The following is a 23,753-nucleotide window of genomic DNA, read 5'->3' as shown; positions in this document are numbered from 1 at the left end:
TTAAATAGATTAATAAATATTATTAATTTAATTCAATTGTTTATTTGTTGAATCTTCTCCAAGGGAGACTTACAAGGTACAAATCTTATAAATAAATCTTATAATAAATATAGTAAAAGTAAATTATCATTTGATATAGTGGGAAAACTCTTCTGTAAAATTATTCACAGTATTCTTAGAAAAATTTTAATAATATAAAGAAATATAGAAAAGATCGTGTGTGCTTAGTGAAATATCGAATAGAGGCACTTTATGAAAAAATAAAATTAAACTAAATCACAAATCTAAGTAAAATTTTTAAATTCAATGAAATAAACTGTAAATTTGGGATATTCTTAAACAAAGCTTGCAAACTATTCAAGTAGACATAATAAAAATCAATAGAAAAAAAGAAGTCAAAAGATAAAATGTAACAAAGTGTTTCAATCGAATTGCTAAAGACAGGCGAAAATGTGTGAAAACGAATCGGTAACACTTTTAGGACATTTTCCAGATAATATTGAGCATACAAAGCCCCCAATTAGTGTCCCATAAATGAACTAAAAAAATGAATAAACTGAAATATCGAATTCCCCAAAAAGAACTGATGTGAATGGAAGTGCTAAAATGCTGTTCCAAGTGTCTTTCATCTCAAATGAAGCACATGTTCGACATCGGCATCAACTGATTTACAAGAGGCTGTAAATTTTGTCGCCATTTAAATGTAAGGATTTTGTGTATAGATCATCATAGGAGGCTGTAAAAGTTTAAGTACATGCATGCAGTCAAATTCATTCAAACAGAATGGATCATAAAAAACTCTGCAACTGGAACTGGAGTGTCCCGAGACGTGCTCAAAGTGTCAGACTCAATCGGGCTTCCCAGAAGAGGTGGACCCTCTCCCTCGACTCGGACTCCGACTCTGACTTTGGTATTGTGTTGAGTTTGTTTATGACTACTGAATTGGTAAAGAGTAGCCAAATGTCCTTGCAGAGACCAACTCACATCTATCTAGTGCCACTTGCTGTGCTACCGTTGCACACCGCACCCCGTCGTCCAGTTGCACATCTGTTGGTATTTGCCTCATGCCAAGTCCTGCGGGACAGGACCTCATCTCCGTTTGTTTGCGCTCAAATTTAGCATGAAGGAGTGAAAACTGTTTGACAATTTTCCAGCTCGGTTGTGTACGTGTGTGTGTTTCTGTTTCTGTCTGTCTGCCTAATTTTCACTTGTCCTGGTCCAGATGGAACAGCAATCAGTCATGTGTCCATCTTGGGATTGTTCAATATTTGATGTTATTGCCAAGGGTTTCCAACTTGTCCCACGAATTTGTTTGTTTTGGCCAGAAATTTCAGCTACTGGCGGCGTTTGAGATTTGAATACTTGTGAATATACTCGTATGAGTGTTTTTCTAGAGTTCTGTTGACAGTTTGTCTAACGGTTTTTGATGGATCAGTTAGGAGAACTTCATTACAATGTGTGGTCGACACAGAAGCAGTTGACTGAATCAACTAACGGTAAGGATTTTTATATAGGGAGAGGATTGTGATTAAAATTTCATGGAAAAACAAAAAAAGGTTTTATAAGGAACTAGTTAAAAATTCAGTTGAAATATTAAAGAAACCTCAGATAGCTCAATGTTCAACCATTCAATAAGTATGATAGAAAAGTTTAAATGAAAGTATCTGCATACTCCAGTTGACATTAAAATATGCAATTCAGTACTATTATTTTTCTTTTCTATCCCAATTAAATTATAAAATCAGGGACCGTAACAGTTATAATTTTTAAAATAAAAAAATATGAAATAAAAATTATATGCTGATTTTTATAAAAAAGTTTAAAAATTACTATTAATTTCAATTTTTGTTATAAAAATTTAAGACAATAATTAATTTCAATTTTTATTATAAAAATTTAAGATTAAAAATAAAATTAATTTTAATTTTTATTATAAAAATTAAAAATAAAAATTATTTGTCAATTTCCATTATAAAAATTGAAAGATAAAAATTGAATGTAAATAAACCAAGTGGTGTATTTCCAAAATCTAAAAATATTTATGATTTGTGGCTCAATAATTTTTATATGACACATTACACGACCTTAAAGGACGTATATTAAGGAAGTTGAAGGTATTGATATTTACACTCAATTTTTTTTATAGAAACTAACAAAAAAATTTTTATTTTTAATTTTTATAATAAAAATTGAAATTAATAGTTATTTTAAATTTTTTAAAATAAAAATTAAAAATAATATTTACTATTACATTTTTTTATGAAAATTTGGTGGTTTCCATTTTGTTTTAATTCATAACTATTACTTGCAGTCCTTGTATAAAATTAATTAGCTAATTATTCAAAATATCTTATTTAATTGCAGTTTCAACTTAGCTGTCCAATTATGGTCCATAAAATTCAATTTCCAGGCACGTGTATATGGCCAGCTCGAAATGGAAGCCAGTTTACAAAACCCACAAGAACAGGAAACATCCATTTGCACGGAAAACGAAGAGAACTTCAAATATGTGGCTCTCGAACTTGGCTGTTTATCGCCTGGGAAAAGGTCAGAGCCTCGGGGGCAGCGCCCACGCTTGAGGAATTCCAATAATTGAAAACTGTCAATAGGCAAATTAGAAAATTTGTCATGTTTATCGTGACCAAGTTTGTGGTTGTGCTGTCAGAGGCAGACTTAGCTGGGGCGACAGAGAATTAATAGCGGGTCCTGGCATGTCCTTTGGCTCATTTGCATTGGCATTCGGAATGCAGATGAGGCATGGCGAGTGCATTCAAGTACTCGGCTCCGGATTGCACAACGCTTCATTAGCATCCGAATTTTATGCTGATTAGCAGTGAGAGGACGTACAATTGTGGAAACCGGCGAAGGACGAAGGACGAAGGATGCAGCAGGCAGGAGTTTGCTCTAGATTCAATTGCTATTTTTACAGGCGGACAGGCTCATTCCGCTTTATTCAATTTACCTAAAATGTTCATTTCAATTTCAATTTCTTTATGGAGCACATTTGCATTTGGCCTGCTGCCACACACTCACACACACACACACACACACACACACACACACACTGAGACTCTTACGAGCACATACACACTCACAACGGCCATTTTTCAGGGCTGATTCTGTTGGTTTTCCTTTGGCCAGATGCAGGCGGCATGTGCGTATCCTTAATATGCGTAAACTTCACGCTTAATTCTTTATATTATGATGATGTCCTTTCGCTGCTTTTGGCTTTTGTTCATCAGTTTTCAGTTTACAGTTTACGGTTTTTGGTTTAACAATTTTTCAAAAACTCCATCTAGCAGGACCAGGTGTGACTTTCGATCCTCAACTTCTACATATATCGAAATCGACTGCAATTAATGGCTGTTGATAGATTTTTATGTTTGTATATCGGGTAAGTCACTTTTGCAGCTGAGGGTTGCAATGCCTGACTGGCATTCATATGATGGATGGAAAAACTGGTGGGGAAGCTGCTTACTGTAGAACAAAAATTTTAGTTTATATAGAAAGAGAAAAAGTAGAGACTAAAGTAGACAGTGTAAAATGGAATTATTATCTTTATCACCAGATGCTATTCGACTTGTGGAGTGTATAAGTCATTGTTTCTCTAAGATTCTAAAATGGTGCCAAAAGAAAAGAGTACAGAATAATATAAGATGTGTTTAAGGTATTAGTATTTATATTTGTATTTCTGCATTTATTAAAACTAAATTTAAAAAAGAAGAACCAAAATAGAGTTATACAAAATGTACAGATATATTATAAAACTTTAACTAGATTTAAGATATTGACTGAAAATATAAAATAGTTAAATTAAGTTAGGATAAGTTACTTTACGTTTGGCCAATTCCAAAATTGTTTAATTGATTTGTTGCAAGGAATGGGAAGGAAACCCAAAAAAAAACACTCAGATCAATGAGAGAAAATAAGGAATGTTTAGTAGTGTAAGTGGCTACTTGTTAAAAAGTTTAGATAACGACTTTCAATAGTACGAAGAAAGCTCGATAATGTCAATTGCAGAACTTTAAGCAGATCTTGAGAGTAAGTATCACTCTTAAAATCTGAAGATCTTCAAAACATATTTTAATGAAAAGTATTTAACAATGTAACTCCTTTAAGCCTACTGATAGATTATATGATAATGAATCCTGCTTAATAAATCTATTTATTACTTTGCTATTATGGATTAATCTCCCAGATTGGATTGCGCTATATAAAAAGCATACTAGATAATTATCACCGAGTTAAGCCCCAACTCAATATATTACAACCATAACTCATATTCTGTCTTATCAGCTAACGAAAGATCTACGAAACGGCAACAACAGCAACAACACTCTGCAGTTGGGGTTAGATAAACAAAATGAGAATCTCTCTCAGCTAAATGATGTCTGGACAAACAGGACGTTGCACGTAAATAGGCATGAACTTCCATTGTGTGTGTGTTGCCAGTGTGGCAGGATAAGCCAAACAAGCCAAAGAAACTGGAACCCCCATAAAACTTGATGATGACAAACAACAATGCGGGAACTACGCAATGACTATGTCTATGTCGACTCGCACTTGGACCTAACCCAACTAACAACCCAGAAAAATTGCAAATGAATACAAGAGAAAAAAAAAGATGAAAAAAATGGCATAAACATACACACACATACGCACTAACACACGACAGTGGGTGCTAAAATGCCAAGCGGAAAGATTGATAATATAATGCGCAAAAGGTAAAAACGGTGGCCGTGTGTCCTGTTCTATCCTGTGCCATTCCGTTCCGTCCTGTCCTGCCCTGTGCCGCCAGCCGCCAGTCGACGGCAGCCTTCACGGTTTAATTGGCTGCCAGCGACAAAAGTCATCCATTTATACAAAAGTGTCACATACAAGGACAACAACAACAACAGCAGCAACTGCACACAAAGGCAGAGAACGAAAGAGAGAGAGGGAGAGAGCGTGAGAGAAAGAGAGGGAGCAGCAGCCATGACAGGACTAGTGACAGCTGCAGAAAGATCGCTGATGATGTCGACGGGCAACAAGCGGGCAGAGGGGGGTTGTTGTTGTTTATTATTGTTGTTGTTGCTGCTGTTGTTGTTGTTGTTGTTGATATCAAAGCGCTGAACGCGAACCGCCCCACAGTGTCAGCCAATCAGCGTGCGCAGTCAGCTGAGAGGCGTGCCAATGGTCCAATCGATTAAAGAGCACGCGATTGCGAGCACACTCTCTCACTCTCTCTCGCTCTATCGCGCTTTCCATCTCGCTCGCGCTCTCGCTGTGTCTGGCAACTTTTTGATCGTTGCCATATTGTGGCGCCAGGCAGCACAAAAGGGCGGACGCGAAAGCTGCGCTCTGCTCACTCTCTCCCTCTCTGTGTGTGTGATTGTGTGCGTGTGCTCGTGTGTTGTTGGTGGAAACCAGTTTATAGCCGCGATCTCATTGTCGGCCGCATTCGTCGCCCGGCCGGCCTTCGTTAATTTATGCCTTTAGTTGCTTTGCAAGTCTCGTGCTGTTTGATCGTTGCAAGCGCGCGCAATTCCAAGAAACGAGAAACCACGTCGCGTTCTCAACATCCACTCGAATCATCGTCAGCGTCACCGACACCGTCACCGTCAACGTCAACATCGTGCATCGCTTCCTTCCGTCGGAAATCGCGTGCGCGCATTTACAGTTACACTTACTGTCACAGTTACAGTTGCCATTGAAAGTTACTGTTATCAGCAGTTTTACTCAGTGATTAGCATGTGAATTGTGTATTGTTGCTAATTTTCGTGTGTGTGCGTGTGTGTGTGTGTGTGCATTCAGATCCCATGAATTGACCCACAAAAGCTTTTGACTTGCGGTCCACTCTACTCGTACTGTCAGCCTCAAACATAGCTTCTAAGTTATTACCTAAGTACAACACTCTAAAATGGATATGTCCAGCGCCAATTCATTGCGACCTTTATTTGCCGGATATCCTTTTCAAGGTAAGTCATTTTCTACAAGGAGCATCACCTATCCTTTCTAATGTATCAATATGAACACTGTTATTTCCGAAATGTATTTTTTAACACCTCTATTTATTTTATAGATTCTTTAAAAATTCGGTGCTTAAATGTAGTAGATTTGAAAAATTGAATAGACCATTATTCATAATTTATCTCACTGTAATCTTTTGAAGCTAATTATATTACATCGATTTGGATAAGCAATATTCTAAAAAGGCTTCTATCAATTAGAGAGTAAAGTTTACTCAGTTTTTGCCTAATTTATTACCGAAAATATCACAATTTTGACCTTCCACAATTAAATCAGACTATCTTAAATGAGTCTATAATAAAACCAAAATATGTTTAAAGCTTTGATTTGTTAATATTAAATTCTATCATTTTTTTGAAGATAGACTATTATTATATTTTAAGAATTTTTCTATTATATAATATATGAAATTGTGTTTCAATACTTATTATCTTATATAATATACCATTGCATAATATATGAAAATTATATAAGACGATCTTAAATGAGACTATAATAAAAAACCAAAAGAAGAAAAAAGCTTAGATCTATTAATATTAAATTCTATCATTTTTTGGAAGATAGACTATTATTATAGTATATTTTAAGAATTTTCCCAATATATAATATAGGAAATGTGTTTCAATACTTATTATCATATATAATATACAAATATATGTGATAATCTTCTTCCATTTCAAGGTCAAGGACGTGTCAATCAACTTGGCGGTGTTTTCATCAATGGACGACCGCTGCCCAATCACATCCGCCTGAAAATCGTGGAAATGGCCGCCAGCGGGGTTCGGCCATGTGTGATATCGCGACAGTTGAGGGTTTCCCATGGCTGTGTATCCAAAATACTGAATCGCTACCAGGAGACGGGTTCGATAAGACCAGGAGTGATTGGTGGCTCGAAGCCCAAGGTGACATCACCAGAGATTGAAGGACGCATCGATGAGATGCGCAAGGAGAATCCCGGCATTTTCAGCTGGGAGATACGCGAGAAACTGATCAAGGTGAGTGAACAGTGGGCGGCACTTCCCTCTCTCTCTCTCTTTGGCTCCCTTCCAGATGAATATCGTTCTGTGCACCTGCGCAGGAAGCAATAAAATGTGACAGCATAAATAGGATTGGGATTTGCAGATCCGCCCAGTAGCTCTAACCACATGACATTATGTCCATTCTGTGCGGCAATACAAACACAATCGAAAGTCGTCGGCTTACTTCCGTTTTCCGAAAAGTCACGTGGCACACTCGGGTCCGATTCCAGATCGTTTCTGGCCGCCCGCTGGCTTTGTTTATGGCACGTTGCCGGCGACATCTTTCGGCCCTTTGCATATGCCGTTGCCGGTCGGCCATTTGGGCCAAGACAACGATGGCAACTTGACATATTTGTTGTACAACGGCGACGACAAATTTTTGCAATGCCACCCAAACCGTTAACAAATCGATTTAACCATGAGCCAACGCCAACGGTCTTCGTCTTGGCCTCCTTTTCTTTCCGTTCCGTTCGGTTCTGTTTTATCCTTGCGGCTCAAAAGGTGCAACAAGCTGCAATATGTTTATTTTGTTTGTTGCTATCGCTATCGCTGTTGCCCTCTGGCAAGCGCTCTTTAACTTCCGGTTTGACACGCATCTTAACATCAGGCAACAAGTCAACATGAAACTTGTCGAAGATTCGGGCATCTTGAGCTGAACATAACGGTACTGAATACACTTGACAAAACTTTGGCAAAGTTTTGATTTAAATTGAATGAAGGTGAACAAAACTTCAGGGAACATTAGGAAATTATATGTCAAATTTAATTTAATTGGAGTGCCCTTTGGAAAGCTTTAACTTAATTTACAATTGTTTTATTGATTCCATATATGTAATAAATATCTAAAATACATCTGAGAAATTGGATGCAATGAAGGAAGATTTTTAACAAACAAAGTTGGCTTATTTAATAAAAATAATTCAACAAGTACCCTGCAGAACTTTTCTCTTTCCCTTTTCTTGATTTTCCTTACGTTTCCTTGATGTCGTTGTCATTTGTTAACGTTTTATTGTTAAAACCGATTGGTACATTATTATTAAACAAGACATTTAAAGTCACGTGGCTCAATGGTTAGAGGCTAACTAAATAAAAAAAAAAAAACAAACTATAAAAGAAAACTAATACTTTTAAACCAATTTTTTTCGGTTTATTGCCAGACTTTCACGAGGAGTCCCTAACGTTTTTTGTAAGAGAAACGATGAGGAATGTGTAGGGAAGCTTCCTCATTCCTCGTTCCTAGGAACAATTTAAAATTCCTTAATGTTTTTATACAAGCTCCTCTATGTTTCCTCAATGAGTAGGGAATGTTTCTCAATATTTCCTCAACTTTTCCTTGGCTTCTGGTTCTGCTAGGTACTGATTACTGATACATCACATGTAAAGGAGCAATTACTGATTAAATAACCTGCCCCAATATACCCAATAATACAATTATAACGAAAAGTTCAAGATACAACCAATTCTTCAAAATGTATAGCTTTAAAGTTGTCTATCTTTTCTCTCAGTGCATGTTATCTATAAGCCGCAGACTGATGCAAATTCAAGTCACGTTTCAATAGATTGCATAAAAAACACAAGGGCTACAATACTAAAACTCCCACACAGAGACGACGAGTCGAAAAGCAAATGAACAACATCATTATTTAGGCATAAATTAGCGTAAAACTTTTATGGAAAACAAAAATAATAATAAAAATATACATACGAGTATTGACGAAACAAAAACAAGAAATTCGCCTTGAAGCCATTTGAAAAATCATTTGAGGAACGATTTCAGAACCTACGTCAATGTTGTTTGCTCATGGGGAGCAGACCAAGTGTCTCGCCTGCTTTTTTTTGGCATGCTGCCTACCGATCAGAGGCAGATCCCCACTTTCCCCTCACTGATCCTCAGACATAGCTGGTTTGCCTTTGGCGGCTCATGTCTTCTGCCTTTTGCTCTTTATTTGAAGCCGCAATTAGTTACAGTTTATGTGGCGATACCAATTGAAGCGGCCATCGATGCGATCGGTCCAAGAAATCGCATACATACATTGCATCACAGTTTGAATTTTGCTCTCTCTCTCTCTCTCTCTTTCTCTGTCTCTCTCGCGCTCATTCTTGTTTATTTGTGGTGTGCATGGGCTGGCAGTAGGCGTAAAAAGAGCCTCCAGGTGCGCTTCACGCTTAATTAGAATACGCCATTGGCCAGATCGCATCTTATGCTGTGATCCTCATGATCGTTGAATCTGATTGTGATCTTAAGTCGCTTGAGTTACTTTGCGGTTAGGGAGGCAGCTGTTGATGTTGAATGCTTGTGATTGATTCAGGTGGTATTTATTACATAAATTAATGCCTGCAGTCAATTGATTAGTTGTCAGTTTCGAATTTCCATCGTAAAGATAGTTACTGCAATTAAATGTAGTATTGATTGAAAGTTCAATTGCAATTCTAAAAAGAGTGTCTTTCAAGCTATCTAATTATGCCTGAGTTTAATAAATTTTTATATTTCTTCAACTCATAAAGCTAACGACCAATAAATTAAATAAAATCTTACTGCAATCTCCCTGACGAACTGCTGATTTCCGAGAATAACCACACCTGTCACTCAAGCAAGATGTTAGAACCCTAAAAATAAATATTCAAAATATAGAAAAATACTTTCATATAAAGCGCGCTCAAGTGTCAATCCAACTGTCAACTAATTAATTAAATTTCAATTGAATTTGTGTAGCCAGAAATCAAGAGAAGAAATAAGTAAAAAAAAAAACAAAAAATAAAAAAGGTGTCGCTCAGTCGGGGGCAACGATTTGGCGTCTGGGACGGGTTCGGGACGGGTTCCAGTTGTCAGTTCCTACAAGATAAGCTGTCACACATTCCAACTGGTAACCGGTAACCGGTAGGCACCACAAACTGACCATTTGCAGACCCAGCCATTGCCCATGGGGCAACACTCATAAATAACGCAACGAGTCTAGTTGAAAATCAAAACATATTTCAGTTGTTGCTGTTGTAACTCTTGTTGTTGTTATTGTTGTTTGTTGTTGTCATTTTCATGACACATTCAATAGAAATAAGAGCCAGTAGCCAGAGCAGCTAACCAGACAGCAAAGTGAAGCGTGGTTCCCAGCCAACTCGGACAAAGTGTCAGTTTTGGTTGCAAGTTGGCTCTAAGCGGCGTCTGGATCTTGTCTATGAGGTGCCAGTTGTGGCACCATTGTTCGTTCAGGAATTATACAACATTACCTGGTCGGGTTTTGCTGGATGAAAAAAAATATTATTATTATTAATCATGAAAATGTTTGCGGCACATGCCACTCCATTTGAGATGCTGATGTTGAACTCCAACTCCAGTAAACAGACATCTCGTCTGCGTCGCACAGCATCTAGCTTGAAACTCAGATTTTATGTTGCTCCTAGAGTTTGAGTTGGAGTTGAAGCTAAAACTGAAACTGAAACTGAGGTTGAAGTAGAAGTTGACGTGTTGCTCTAATGAAATCTGACAGCTTTCGGTTGCATTGCATGAGAAATTTGTTTGGTCTTTATCCGAATTGATTTGATTTCAATTTTATGTTTCTCTGAAATATAAGGTGTTGTTGCTCTAGCGCCATTTGCTTAAAACGCTAATGTAAAGCCAATTGGTAGTTGAATCAGAGACAAAATAAATAAAGGTAAAAATCACTGCGAACGGTAGTCCGCGCTAGTGACGAAAGCAGCAGCTAATATGGAAAATTTGCTACGACTGTCCGATCAGATCAAGTTATATACCGATCGAAAGGTTTAGTTTTAACTAACAAAATGGCATAGTAACTTTAACTTATGCTAACTCACCTGGTTCATGAGATAAGGGGTGTAAGTGGGAGGGCTAAAATTTAAATGATCGCAGCTAATGGGACCGTTGGGGCTTTTTGGCAAACCCGATAACTGGCTCAAAAGATATTTAAATTTGATATTTTTAGTGGACTTCTCAATATGAAATGAAAAGTCAGTTTGTTTGTCTGTCTGTTTGCATCAAAGCGCTAAAAAACCTTATTTTTTTATTTATTCCTTTATTCCTTTTATGAAAATCTAGAAATGTCTGTTCTTCGAGTTTTTGAAAAAATAGCTAGCTTTGCGGGAAATCGCTTAGTCCCGCTAAAAAAACAGTTTCCTAACCATAAAAGCTACAGATACGTCCCATATATCGTTAGAAAGATATTTTTGGCGTACCCTTAAACGGTTTTCTTAAGTACTCGGGTAAGATTTTACAGGTGAAAGAGAGTTTTTAAGCTTACATTTTTGAAAAATTTACACATGACATCTTTATCAAATTTCAACATGTTATGGTCAGTAAAATTCCGCGTTTTTTTTTGGTATATCACACATATCTGTAAAATTTCGTTTCGGCAAGATATTACTATTTAGGTGTTTATATACATATTAATAAGAGTTCAAAGATGACAGCAGCGATAGATTGCAAGCATTTCTGATATCACACATAAAAAACCTGTACAAGAGGTAAAAGTCTAGTGACGAAAGCATATTCTAGCCCCAAAACTTCTGATTTAAGTTTAAAATAAAAATTTTAAATAATAACATAATTAAAAACAAAAACGAAAATGCCAATTTTCGTGCTTTTTTTTAAATTTATATTTTTATTTTAAATTTTTATATTAAACTTAAATCAGAAAATTTGGGGCTAGAATATGCTTTCGTCACTAGACTTTTACCTACTGATTCTCAAAGTGTATAGTTTGGAAGCACTCGATTCATCTCCAAGTAAAAAAGCTATTAAAATAAAAAAATATTTAATGCAAGTTCTTTAAAATAAGAAATTCATTATTTACATTGCTGAAATTTACATGTTGAGAAAAGAAACTTAATTAAAGTAAAATGTTTAAAAATATCTTGTATAGGATTATGTGACATTCAGTTTGTTTCTTTAGAATACCGCACTCTTAACCAGAGCTCTACAGGTAAATGCATTAAGATTCACACCTGTGATCTGTCGCGGTATTTAATATAACACGTGACACTCAGACAAATTCTCAGGGCTTGCCTTAGATGCTTGACATTTCTCCTAATTGGATTACAACAGAAGGAGAGAGAGTAAGAGAGACAGATTGGGGAAAAGGGGGAGACTCAAGATGAAAATTGTCCAAACACCAAGTGGGCAGCTGCCGGGCAACTGTAGAATTAATGTCACCGCTCCAACTGCAACGTAAATCCGCATCCCAAAAAGAGCATCTGAATACAAACCGAAAGTAAAGATATACCAAACCCAAACCAACTCGCCTGTTTATCGTATAAATTATAGACCCAACCGGTAGTCCAGAGATATTTATGCGGTGAGCGCTTATCTTAATTGGATTTGTATGCTTTATTTGGTACAATATCTATTGCTCATTTAGATAAGATACAATTACAAGATATAGATAGATAACTTGAGCTATTTACACGATAGATATCATATAGCTCATTGTTTACTTTTCTTTTTTTCCCACAAAACAAACAGGAGGGCTTTGCGGATCCACCATCAACGTCATCGATTAGTCGATTGCTGAGAGGAAACGATCGGAGTAGCGAGGATGGACGCAAGGACTATACGATACATGGGATACTCGGCGGTAAGTTTTGGATCTCTTGCAAAAGATACGACAATCAATTGATGAGTTTAAAAACGTGCTACAAAAATTACAGATCATTTATTTGATATGTGCGAGTAATTTCGAAAAATCATTCCCAAATCATTTGTTGCTCAAATCAACAAAGTTGTGTGTGTGTGTGTGTGTATGTGTGTGTCGGCATCTCGGCTTTGATCGTCTTAGAACGAGCGACTTAAACTTAAATCAAAGCCGCTCAAAATATTACAATAGATCTGCCTGCCCTCGTATAGAGGATCGATCGCTCGATAACGATCGTTCCGTTGTTGTTGGCATCACAACACAGCCCAAACACAGATCAAACGCTCAAAATAGGTGTAGATGATGACACCTGAGAATCAGAAAAGTACACAAGACTCGAGAATAGATATTGGAGTTTCCAGAGTCTCTGGCAATGTACCAGCTAATAACCCGGTTTTCACTGACTTTGCGTGAGACCTCGACTCCGACTTCGACTTCGACTCCGAAGTCTGACTCTGACTCTCAGTCTGAGCTCTGACTCTATTTACGACTCCTACTCCGTCACTCACTCAGACGCTGAACGAGGCCAATAATCATGCTAAATATGCAAAGTCATTCGATAAACGATCGGCGGGGGTCAAAGCGTTATTTGGCCCGCTCAGTTATAGGAGTCCCAGTTTACGAGTTTCGGCCAGAAAATTTACTACAAAATTGTGTTGCATCATTAGACGTATATTTTCACCAGACGCGTCATTTGAATGTTTCCCCTGTCCTTTCCTTTTCTGCCCTTTTGCCAATTGTTCATTTTGCCGACGGCCTCTGATATTTGCCGTTACAATTCCTGTCACAACACGGCCAAATAGGTGACAAAGGCTCAGTGGGTGACTCCGACTTAGACACCTTGTCACCTTGAGGCTAGCTGACTGTCTGGCTGGCTGGCTCTTTCAATCAGCCAGTGGACTTTGTTGCGGCTTGCACTTCCTCAATGAATATTGATTATGTTTTGGGTGTCCTCTAACCTTGAGCTGCTGACATTGAACAGGGAATTCATCCTGTCTTTTGCTACTTTTATCCTGCTGCGAGGCGAATGTTCTTTATGGGCCCAGGTGAAGCAGTGATAAGAAAAGAAAGTCAGGTGAATCACCAATATACTTAGTTCTTTAACTTGGCTATGATTTCTATATTTTTTTAAATTTTATTAAAACTGATTACTATTAATATTTTACTTAAAAAATAACTAAAAGGTTATATTATATAAAAGGACCCTATAAAGTATATATATTCTTGATCAGCATAAACAGCTGAGTCGATATAGCCATGTGTGTCTGTCCGTCTGTTTGTCTGTCTGTCTGTCCGTCCGTGTGAGCGCCTAGATCTCACCGACTAAATTTGGTACGCAGATCCCAATGCCGTTGTAGCAGGTCAACTTTGTTTTAAATTTAATACGTTTCTAAGAAAATACGTTTATTATGGTAATAAACGTTATCTATTAATATTATCTATTATCTCACTGCGCAAATAGATCGGCAGTAATAGCTAACCAAAGTCATTCAAACTTTAAAGCAATACAAGCACCCAAAAGTATGCAGTACTTTTTATTAGGTAGAAATTTCTATAAAGTACTGAATATATATTGAAATAAGTAACGGGTATTCTATGATCAGGATGTCGATTTAAAATAAAAACTGAAGGTATTAAAATATATCCTATCCGTAGAATAGTTTTCGCACATGAAATTAAAATTATAATATGAATATTCAATTGCCGTTGACCTTCCTTTTTCCACAATCAGCTGCATTTTAAATTATGAACTCAACACATCCTTTAGTCGGCACTTTCAGTCCTCTTTCAGCACCTGTATGCCTAACCCATTTAACTATTTCAAATCGTACAAATGCCAATTACTAAATATAATCTATATAACTTCAAGACAAGAGCTATCATTATGTTGTCGAAGCGTATAATAAGCACACGCCTTCCCATCATCATTGCCATACCCTTACCCGTATCCCCACCGTCCCATCCCATCCCTAACCCTATCTCGAACCTCGTAATGATGCGCCGCAGCAACAGCAGCAGTACCGTCATTATGGTCTTGGCTGGTCAGTCGGATCCATTCGCAATCGGAACAGCATTCACAGAGACACATTCACAGTGAGCATTCATCCATCCAGAGTCGGAGCTCTCGAGTCGGTGTCGTTGCCTGTAATCAACGCCTTCCTTGCCGGTGTGCGGACCTGGACCTGGACCTGAGCCTGGATCTGGTCGGGTCTCAGCTGTGGCACCCGAAAAAATTATGCATTATTAAATATATTTCTTCGTCTTGTATTTCACTTATAATTTCGTTTGATTTTGATTTTCATTTTTTACAATTTATACAACTGGATCCCAGGGCCACCGCTCTCGAACCTCGACCCTCGGTCCTCAAACCTCGGACCTCAGACCTCAAGCTTTGGCTCTCATCTGGGCTCATTGTCGCAGACTGTGTTTAGCGGCGGTTCGCTTTGATCTTTCGTACGCACCAAAAGCGACGAAAAGATGTGGAATATCAAATAATAACTGAAAATACAAAAATAAATTTTTGTGTGGGGGCTGCAACTGTCGTCTGGGCTGTCGATGGGGAGCTACTGGTGACAAACAGAAACAATAAGCCCAATTCCAAAGCCGGGGAGACCCAAAATTCATCAAAAGCGATTGATACCACAATATAAAGATGTTATTAGGAGCATTGATAGTTTTATTTATAGTTGCCGACACGCGTTTTAACTAAAAACCAATTAAAAAAATTATTACCTTATTGGAAATAATATTATTCAATATTTTACTTAAGAAGCAACATAAAGTTTAAAAAAAAATTACAATTGAATTGTCAATTCAAAATTATTTCCTCTTATATTATAGTTGCCAAAAATTACACAAATTTTGACTTGTAACGCACACAGATTTCAAGAAAATTGTCTTTTTAGACTGTCAGCCATATACTTTTCATAGAAACATACGTTTTATTATGTTTTACTTATATTGTAAATGTTGCTCAACTCAAGATTGATTTGGCATTTTTAGCTAATTCATTTTGGAAAAAACAATTTTCCAACGTCGCTTTTGATGTAGAAATATGCCGATAGATATAAATCGATGAAAGAGTCAAAATTACAGCGAATTTTTGATCGCATTTCTTTGAATTGTACACCGCTTGATAGCTGAAATCAACACGCCCCGTTTTGTAGATGCAACATTGGTGCCGCTAAGTGTTGCAACGCCTTCGCTAAACGCGTGCAACAATAGACTGATCCCATTCTTTGATGCCGACCTTGTGTCTGATAAATACGCGTGCGATTTGTATTATTTGGCGTGGTAATAGCCCAACCCATGTCAGGTCAAGGCCCACTCAAAGGAAAGTAACAAAACCAAAAAGATATAAACAAAAAGAAATCAAATGCCAAAACACCGACAAGAAAAGTCAAGGAAAACACTTGTGGCAATTAGTGCAAATGAAAAGCCGCGCTAAGGACAATGGAAGAATGCATCAAGCGAGACCGCCAGGACGACGCGTGGGAATGGCCAAGGGCTATTTACCAAATATTTTCCTTGGCCAGACAATGCGGCAACAATGGACAGATCCATGGCTAGCGCAAATACAAACAGGTTCAATTATTTGCAAAAAAAACAGAAGATAAAGAACGAAAAAAAGAGAAGAAAGACAGGGAAGAAAAAAGAAAAGAAGTCGCAATGGCCGCAGAAGACAAACGGTCGCCGCTCGATGAAACTCAAGTTCGGGTTCGGCTAACCATATCAGAATGCTCTAAAGCAGTTCACACCTTCTCTAATGCTAAAAGAGAGAGGGAGAGAGAGAGAGAGAGTGAGAAAGAGAGGGAATGAGATTGCATTCTTGCAGTGTCACATGACAAATGACTAGTGAACTAGAGGCAAGTGAGATGGAAGATGAGAGCCGAGAGCTGAGAGACGAAGACTCTTCGGTGATTGCGCAAAAATATCCTGGTCCTTTTCTACAGCGCATATGTGTGCGGTCTCTAAGCACACACACACACACACACACACACACAGTATCCCAGTCGTGGTCTGCCCTCAATCATGCATATGGTCTGGGGTCTTTCTTGACTCTTGTGGTGTGGCTCATTTGTTCGAACCGAAAACCCATTAAAATCGTTCATGCCCGAAAAAAGTGTCAACGTTAACAAAAGCAGCGCTTCGACTTCAAATGCACCGATCTTCAGCGGCATCTTTAATGCCCACCAGGGTGTCCTGTGCGTTCCGTTTGATCTCATTGTGGCCCAGGGGCCAATGGGCTTGTCTCTTTTGCCGCCGTTGCCGTCCCGTCGATGCACCGCTCGCTTGACCGCTTCTTCGTGTTGATGAGTTACAAAATATTTTATTAACGTATTATCACACTTTAGCCAAGTTCGGGCTACCCAATGCGATCTCTCAACTGTCTCTGTATCTGTATCTGCATCTGCATTTGTGTATCTTTGTATCTGTCGCTGTCGCCGTCTTGCATGTCTGCTCATCTTGGTGGGGATTTGTTTTGATCAAGTGTTTGTGCGCATTGTTATTTAAATTAGTTTCATTTCATTCTGCATTTTCTGATCTGCATTTGGACCTTTGCCTCTGTCTCTGTCTCTGCCTCTGCAACTTCGGGGGGTTCCACTGACTTCGTACAATCGGCTCTTTTGCCGCCGGATTATGATTATAACTAATTTTTGGTCTTTTCTCAATCTTCTGTCTCGTCTGTTAACAATTTTGTAAATTAGTTTAAATGTTCTCGGCTGCGATCAGAGTCTCGATCGTCACATTAAATGTGCCCCTCATTTGTATTACAAATCGCTTTCATATTGCGAGGGCGTTGATTGCATAAATTGTGGATACTTTATAGTTAATATATTCGGTAGAAATATTTAAATAAATGTTTGTTATATAATTATACGGTATTTGATATCCGTTCCGTGAATTTTATAATCTGGGAGGGCCTATAAGAAGACACAATCGAATAAAGGTTTCTTCTGATGAGCATCCAATGAAAAATCAGGGCTATAAGTCTAGAGGATGTCTTAGTTTGTAATCAGATAAGACAGGAAAAGGCAGAAGAAAATTATTAACAAAGGTTCTATGGAAATTTTTTGTTTTTTATTTGATCTTCAATGCTAAAAATGAACCGAGAAATCTTTCGAAAATCAAGAGTTCAAACAAGCAATTTTTTAAAATACTAGATAAATTGTAATAAACATGAAATACTTCCATCATTCATCCAATTCAGTTTTCAAGGTCTGACACAAAGCTCAACCAATTAAAATTAACAAAAATAAAAGAACAACATTGGACAAAAATTAAAAATAAAAAAGAACGGAAAAATTCCAACTCAACGCTTGTTAAATTTCTAAATAAATGTGGCATATTTTTTAATACTCCTGTAATCCTTTTGCTGACAAGAATCTTAAGCCTTAAAACACAACCGAAGCTGAGACTGAAGCTGAAGCGGAGCATTGCCAGCGCCCCATAAGCCATGTTATATGTCATGAGGCTGTAGATGAAGGCCCCGAAATGAAACTCTAAAGTTGCCCAAATCTGCTCGGTGACAGAACCGTGAACCACGCGTGTCTCCATGTCTCCAGCTGACAGCTGACAGTGGCCTCCGTCTCACATTCTCCACAAATAAAATGTCATATACCCAATCTACAGAATTCATTTATTTAAGGTTTATACCGAGTATTGTCGAGATATTTGTTCGGTGGGTTTCAATTGCAGAGACACAAAGAGAGAGGGAGAGAGATTCGTATAGTTTATTAGATGCAGGCAATTTAAATTGTGTCAGATTCTTGTTGATTGATGACTGTAGAATTTCAGTTATTTCGGGTATTCCAATAATGTGCACTGATACGCACAGTCGATTGATCTTTGCCCTCTCTACAGTTGGACAGTCTATCAAAAGTGATTGCTTTAAGGGCATTTGCACTACACCCATTGACCACACAGTGGAGCTATCCAGCTTAACAGCTCCACAGCTCTACAGCTCCACAGAGTTGACCATTTACTACCTGCTGTTTGAAAATGCAGCTCAAAGCGTCGTTGAAAATGATCGATACCTCGGGTTGGATTACGAAACCGCAGCAATTTATCACAGGGCCAGTCAAAAAGAAAGCCCCAGCACCACCAGTAGCCACTGTGGTGCCAAAAATTGGTCTTTTGTTTTGTTTGTTGAATTGCTTTTGGACCACCACAGCCAACACTGCCAGCACCACAGTGGTAGCCTCTCTTTTTCTCTCTTTGTGGTAACAACAAATTAATAAATTGTTTAACATTTAAAAACTAATTGATTTTTTCTCATATTTTTATCCCACTTCCATCTCTGTCTCTCTCTCTCTTTCACAGTCTCTCTTTCTTTCGCTCTGACTTTTGTTTTTCTCACATATCGTTTCGTTTTGTTGAACGGCTTCTGCAGTTTTTGGAACCCGTTTTTTTTTTACAATTAAGTTTTATTGTTGCGTGTGTTGAAAGATTAATAGTCCGACTTCTGTATTTTATTTTCATCTTATTTTTTATAAGCCTGTGAATTTTCGTATTCACTTCGATTTCAAATCACTAAACAGTAGGCGTTTCAGACTCAAAGATTTCTTGAGACTCACTTTGGGTGTGTTGGTATAAGGCTATCGAAATGGGTTTTTGCAAATCTAATATTTAGAATTTGCATTTATTAGAGAACAGGTACATAGGTGTGTCTCAATATTCTATTTAAAATATTGTGAGGAGATTCGATTTCTATAGTTACATAAGAGATGTTTAGTAGAGTTACGATTAACTATTGAATTATCCCTGAATTAACAAAATTTCTTATCACAAACACCAAAGAATCTTTTTTGATTACTTTTACAGATTCCAAAAACTTTTCTTTCATTAAGTTGATCTAATACTTCAATGTCAAACAGATGTGTCACATCATATTTATATTATATTCTTCTTTAATTATTTAAAATGTTGCAATTAAAATTTCTCAATACACTTTTTTGTCCAGCTGAGTCTTTTAGCAACTCTTGGTTATTGATTATAATTTTTGAGAAATACTTGAGAACAAGTCAATTTTTTTATCACCCACACTTTAAATAACCTTCCTTGATTACTTTGACAGCGACTTGTTTTAATATTCTTCTTAGTTCCTCAAACCCCTTAATATTAGCTTAATTTTCTATCAGATGTTAAGTTTTGAAACTGTTGAAGACTGTACTAGATTATGGGCCCTACAGGAGGTAAGCATGCACTCTTTTCTTGTGAATTTCCGTTTTGGGTAGCTGCAAAACCATTTATCAAATAAATAATATCAAAGTGGTCTAATCCACTAAATCAATTAATAATTTCGAGGCCTGGACAGACCGGAAAAGATTACGACGCGGAAAACACTGACCGCAACCACAGAAACTACAAGGAACCACACACACACACACGCGCGATCGCCTTCAAGGACAATCAATTTAATTGAAGGCGATGCGGAAACCAATGAAAGTATTTCCGCTGCCAGGACAATAGCAGGATCAATTTTGACTCTATATGTGTGTGTGTGTGTGTGTGTGTGTGTGTATGTGGGTGCTAGCTCATTTGAAAAATGATCTAGTGATCTTGTTGAATAATTCTGAGCTAGAAACCAACCCTATTTCACTCTCCGTCTGTCACTTTATTGTGTAATGAGCTCTCCAAATAATTTGGCATGCCCTCCAGGAATAACCCTAACCATAACCATAACCATAACCCTAACGATCATTTTGGGATCTGCCACACGCCGCGCTTCATGGCCGATTGGAAACGATGTCGGCATTGGCTTTCGTAAACAGATGCCGAAGTTAATTGGCGCACTCCTCCATAGTACTGCACATTCGTAGTAGTCCATAGTACTTTCGTAATAAGTATTTCCATAGTCAGCGTAGCCTCGTTGACAACTTGCCGATCATCTTCTTGTGTAATTTGATATATTGTGTCACTTGTCAACTGTGGTGACTTTTACGAGCTGCCTGCGGCAACGCCCCCTCGCACCACTTCAAGCAATCTGCCGATCTCGTCATCATCTGTTGCCTTCTGTGGTGCGATCAGTGCGATCAGTGCGATCGGTTCGACGGTGGTGGCGGTGGCTTTTGACAGATTTGTTGCGCTCCCTGACGATTCAATTAATATGCAATGGCGCGCAGTGAACGTCGACACTCCCATTGCTCCTCAACTATTTCCATTCCCATTCACATTCGATCTCACATGATCACATGATCGGAAGCTGAGGGGGTCACACGCTCGCAGTGAGAACCACGTCGGTGGCCCCATCGAATATGATTTAGTCACTTTGGTTCCCTTTCGGCAGTGCGAAGCGTGAACAACTTTATGTCTTCCTACAAGGCGTTTATAATTTTAGTAGCCTTTTAATAAAGTTCGAATTGTCACCCTTTCTTTGTTTGTCTTTCACAGGCCGCGACTCGGACATCAGTGACACCGAATCGGAGCCGGGCATTCCATTGAAACGCAAGCAGCGCCGTTCCCGCACAACATTCACCGCCGAACAGCTGGAGGCACTGGAGCGCGCCTTTGCCCGCACCCAGTACCCAGATGTCTACACCAGGGAGGAGCTTGCTCAGACCACGAGCCTGACGGAGGCGCGCATCCAAGTGTGGTTCTCCAATCGCCGTGCACGTCTGCGCAAGCATTCGGGTGGATCGGGCTCCGGATTGTCTCCCATGAATGGCAGTGGGGCCAGCGTGGGCGTAGGTGTTGCCGTCAGCGGTGCAGCTGCACCACTTGGGTTTGCACCACTCGGTGTCGGCTCCATGGCGGGCTATAGTCCCGCCGCTGGCACCACAGCCAGTGGTGCGACGGGCATGAGCGACAGCTCCCATCACCATCACACCACCGCCCATGCGCCCACCTCCCACAGTGCAGCAGCCGCTGCAGCGGCGGCTCATCATCACACCCAGATGGGGGGCTACGATCTGGTGCAGAGTGCGGCGCAGCACGGTTTCCCAGGCGGCTTTGCCCAACATGGACACTTTGGCGGCCAGAACTACTATCATCAAGGTGAGTGCTTCTGATACTCCTTGTTCCTTATCTTGTTTTTACTCCTTTACTTTACAATCCTTAACCAACTGCATAATTTCTTATTTATTAAGCATTTACGGTCAATATCATTTTCCTTACTTTTGTTAGTTATACTTTCTTCTTTTACACCTATTTTTTGAGAACGCTTTTTAAGTTCTCTTGTTCATAACACATGTTAAAGTTTACAAAAGTTCTTTCTTTAAAAAAATCTACTTTACTTTTTTTTATCATCCAAATATTTTTTCTTCTCCTTCTACAATCATTTCTATTCTCTTCGTTCCCAGCAAAGTGTCTTCATCCTACACATTAAAAATTTTTTTCAATATACATATATATTAAAGTGCATCGATTTGTATGCACCAAAAAAAAATTTTAAAATGGCAACCCAAACTTCGTAACTCTCAGATTTTTTTCTCCAAGAAACTATACTTAGTTCTAATCTCAATTCATAGTCTCTGCTTTTTGAGTTGAACAACTTTTATTTTGAAATTTTTAAAATGTCTGCAATGCCTGACAAGATTGTTATTAAAACTCTTGTTAGGACAAAGAATTTCAAAATCAAAGACTAATTGTCCTGTAAACATAATTTTCGTCCTTGCAAGGATTAAACACAAATTTTTAAACTCAAAAAGCGGGGTAAAAACGTCTCAGAAGTGACCATAGATTACAAATTAGGGTTGCCAGTTTAAAAAAAAAAAACGATGAATATTGTAATATTTTTCTTATATATTTATACCTTAATTGTCAAACTTTAGTTTGCCTTACTTATCTCTGTCATCCTTAAACATTTTTTCGAAGAAAAATCTCTAATAAAATCCATCCTCCTCCTTGCCTCGTATTTACTTTCTACTTAACTAGTTGCCTCGATCTAATCATTGCACTCGCTCGTCTAATTTCAGACTACTCGAAGCTATCCATTGATGATTTCTCCAAGCTGACCGCGGATAGCGTCTCCAAGATCTCGCCCTCTTTGCATTTAAGCGATAACTACTCCAAGCTGGAGTCGCCCTCCAACTGGTCCCAGGCCGCCTACCATCTCAACCAGTCGGCGGTGGCGGCAGCCAATTACAATGCGGCGGCGGCTCACCATGCGGTCGCCCAGCATCAGTTGAATGATTATGCGGCTGCGGCGGCTCATGGTAATGTGGCGGCTGCCTACAATCATCCACTGCCCGCCCAGGGTCAGGGGGCGAAGTACTGGTCATGAGTGAATTGCATAACCAGAAAAAGCAACAACACTGGCAGATAAAGTGAAGAAAAGCGCAGTCGTCTTTTGAATTAGTTGTAGATTATTTAAATGCATTTCAATTATCAGCAGAGGCACATGTAAATCTTAGACATCTTTTTATTCGCCCAATATGGAAATCAATTGGCTTAGCTAAATATAATATTATAATTTAATGTTACACGGCTTTCAGAGGCGCATTGAGTTGCCTTTGTCAGGCGACGTGTTTACCGTCTAAGTATATTTATTTGAACTTTAGATACAACGCGATATTATTGATAAAATACAGAGAACTACTATTTTACAACGAAACGTCTTTTTATTTGTTTAAATTGCTGAAAAACGGACAGCTCTTAAAACTTGGATAATATTTAGATGATATGATAAGATATTTTTTCGCGTAATGCTTAAACTTGCCTCCTTAAAATAATCCTCGAAAGGATACTACTTACCAAGATCTGACCCAAACCAATTTAATGAAAGCACAACAAATTTCAGATGTTTATGAGCAAACCGATAATAAGTATGTATATATATTGTTTGTAATTATTATTTTTAGGTATTTCATATAATTGTGTATATAGATATAACATCTTGATAAGTGTGTACTATTTTTACAGCGCCATTTCGCGTTTAACATCTTCACCTTTCATGCAAGAATACATAGATAAACGAAGTAAATATGTATATCGTATATATATTTATGTATAATATAAATGTAAATATTTTTGATTTAATTTATTGGGTTCTTATTTTTTGCATTTGGAATACTTTTATTCAGAAATAAATATGAAAGGTTATTATTGACAACATCAGACTTATAATTACGCACATTGAATA

The 23,753-nt window shown here is 38.1% G+C and overlaps 1 protein-coding gene across 1 annotated transcript; it reads left to right on the top strand.

Moving 5' to 3' along the window:
* Window positions 1-5,698: 5,698 nt before the first annotated feature.
* LOC117784180 (protein gooseberry-neuro) lies at window positions 5,699-23,220 on the top strand. Its single transcript, XM_034621843.1, has 5 exons — window positions 5,699-5,957; window positions 6,691-7,004; window positions 12,502-12,613; window positions 21,065-21,667; window positions 22,588-23,220. The coding sequence occupies exons 1-5, from the start codon at window positions 5,900-5,902 to the stop codon at window positions 22,893-22,895; spliced, it is 1,395 nt and encodes a 464-aa protein (XP_034477734.1). The 5' UTR covers window positions 5,699-5,899; the 3' UTR covers window positions 22,896-23,220.
* Window positions 23,221-23,753: the final 533 nt, after the last annotated feature.

This window comes from Drosophila innubila (genome assembly GCF_004354385.1).
Source record: "Drosophila innubila isolate TH190305 chromosome 2R unlocalized genomic scaffold, UK_Dinn_1.0 1_C_2R, whole genome shotgun sequence".
Taxonomy (NCBI): Eukaryota; Metazoa; Arthropoda; class Insecta; order Diptera; family Drosophilidae; genus Drosophila; species Drosophila innubila.
The sequence above is the reverse complement of the archived record's forward strand: the minus strand, read 5'-3'. Positions and strand labels throughout refer to the sequence as shown.

What these genes read in the sequence shown, in the direction of transcription:
- LOC117784180 (XM_034621843.1), top strand. Translation starts at nt 5,900, where the DNA reads ATGGATATGTCCAGCGCCAATTCATTGCGACCTTTATTTGCCGGATAT. An exon ending in TACGCGAGAAACTGATCAAG is followed by an intron (nt 7,005 to 12,501) that starts GTGAGTGAACAG and finishes CAAAACAAACAG; the next exon opens with GAGGGCTTTGCGGATCCACC. An exon ending in GATACATGGGATACTCGGCG is followed by an intron (nt 12,614 to 21,064) that starts GTAAGTTTTGGA and finishes TGTCTTTCACAG; the next exon opens with GCCGCGACTCGGACATCAGT.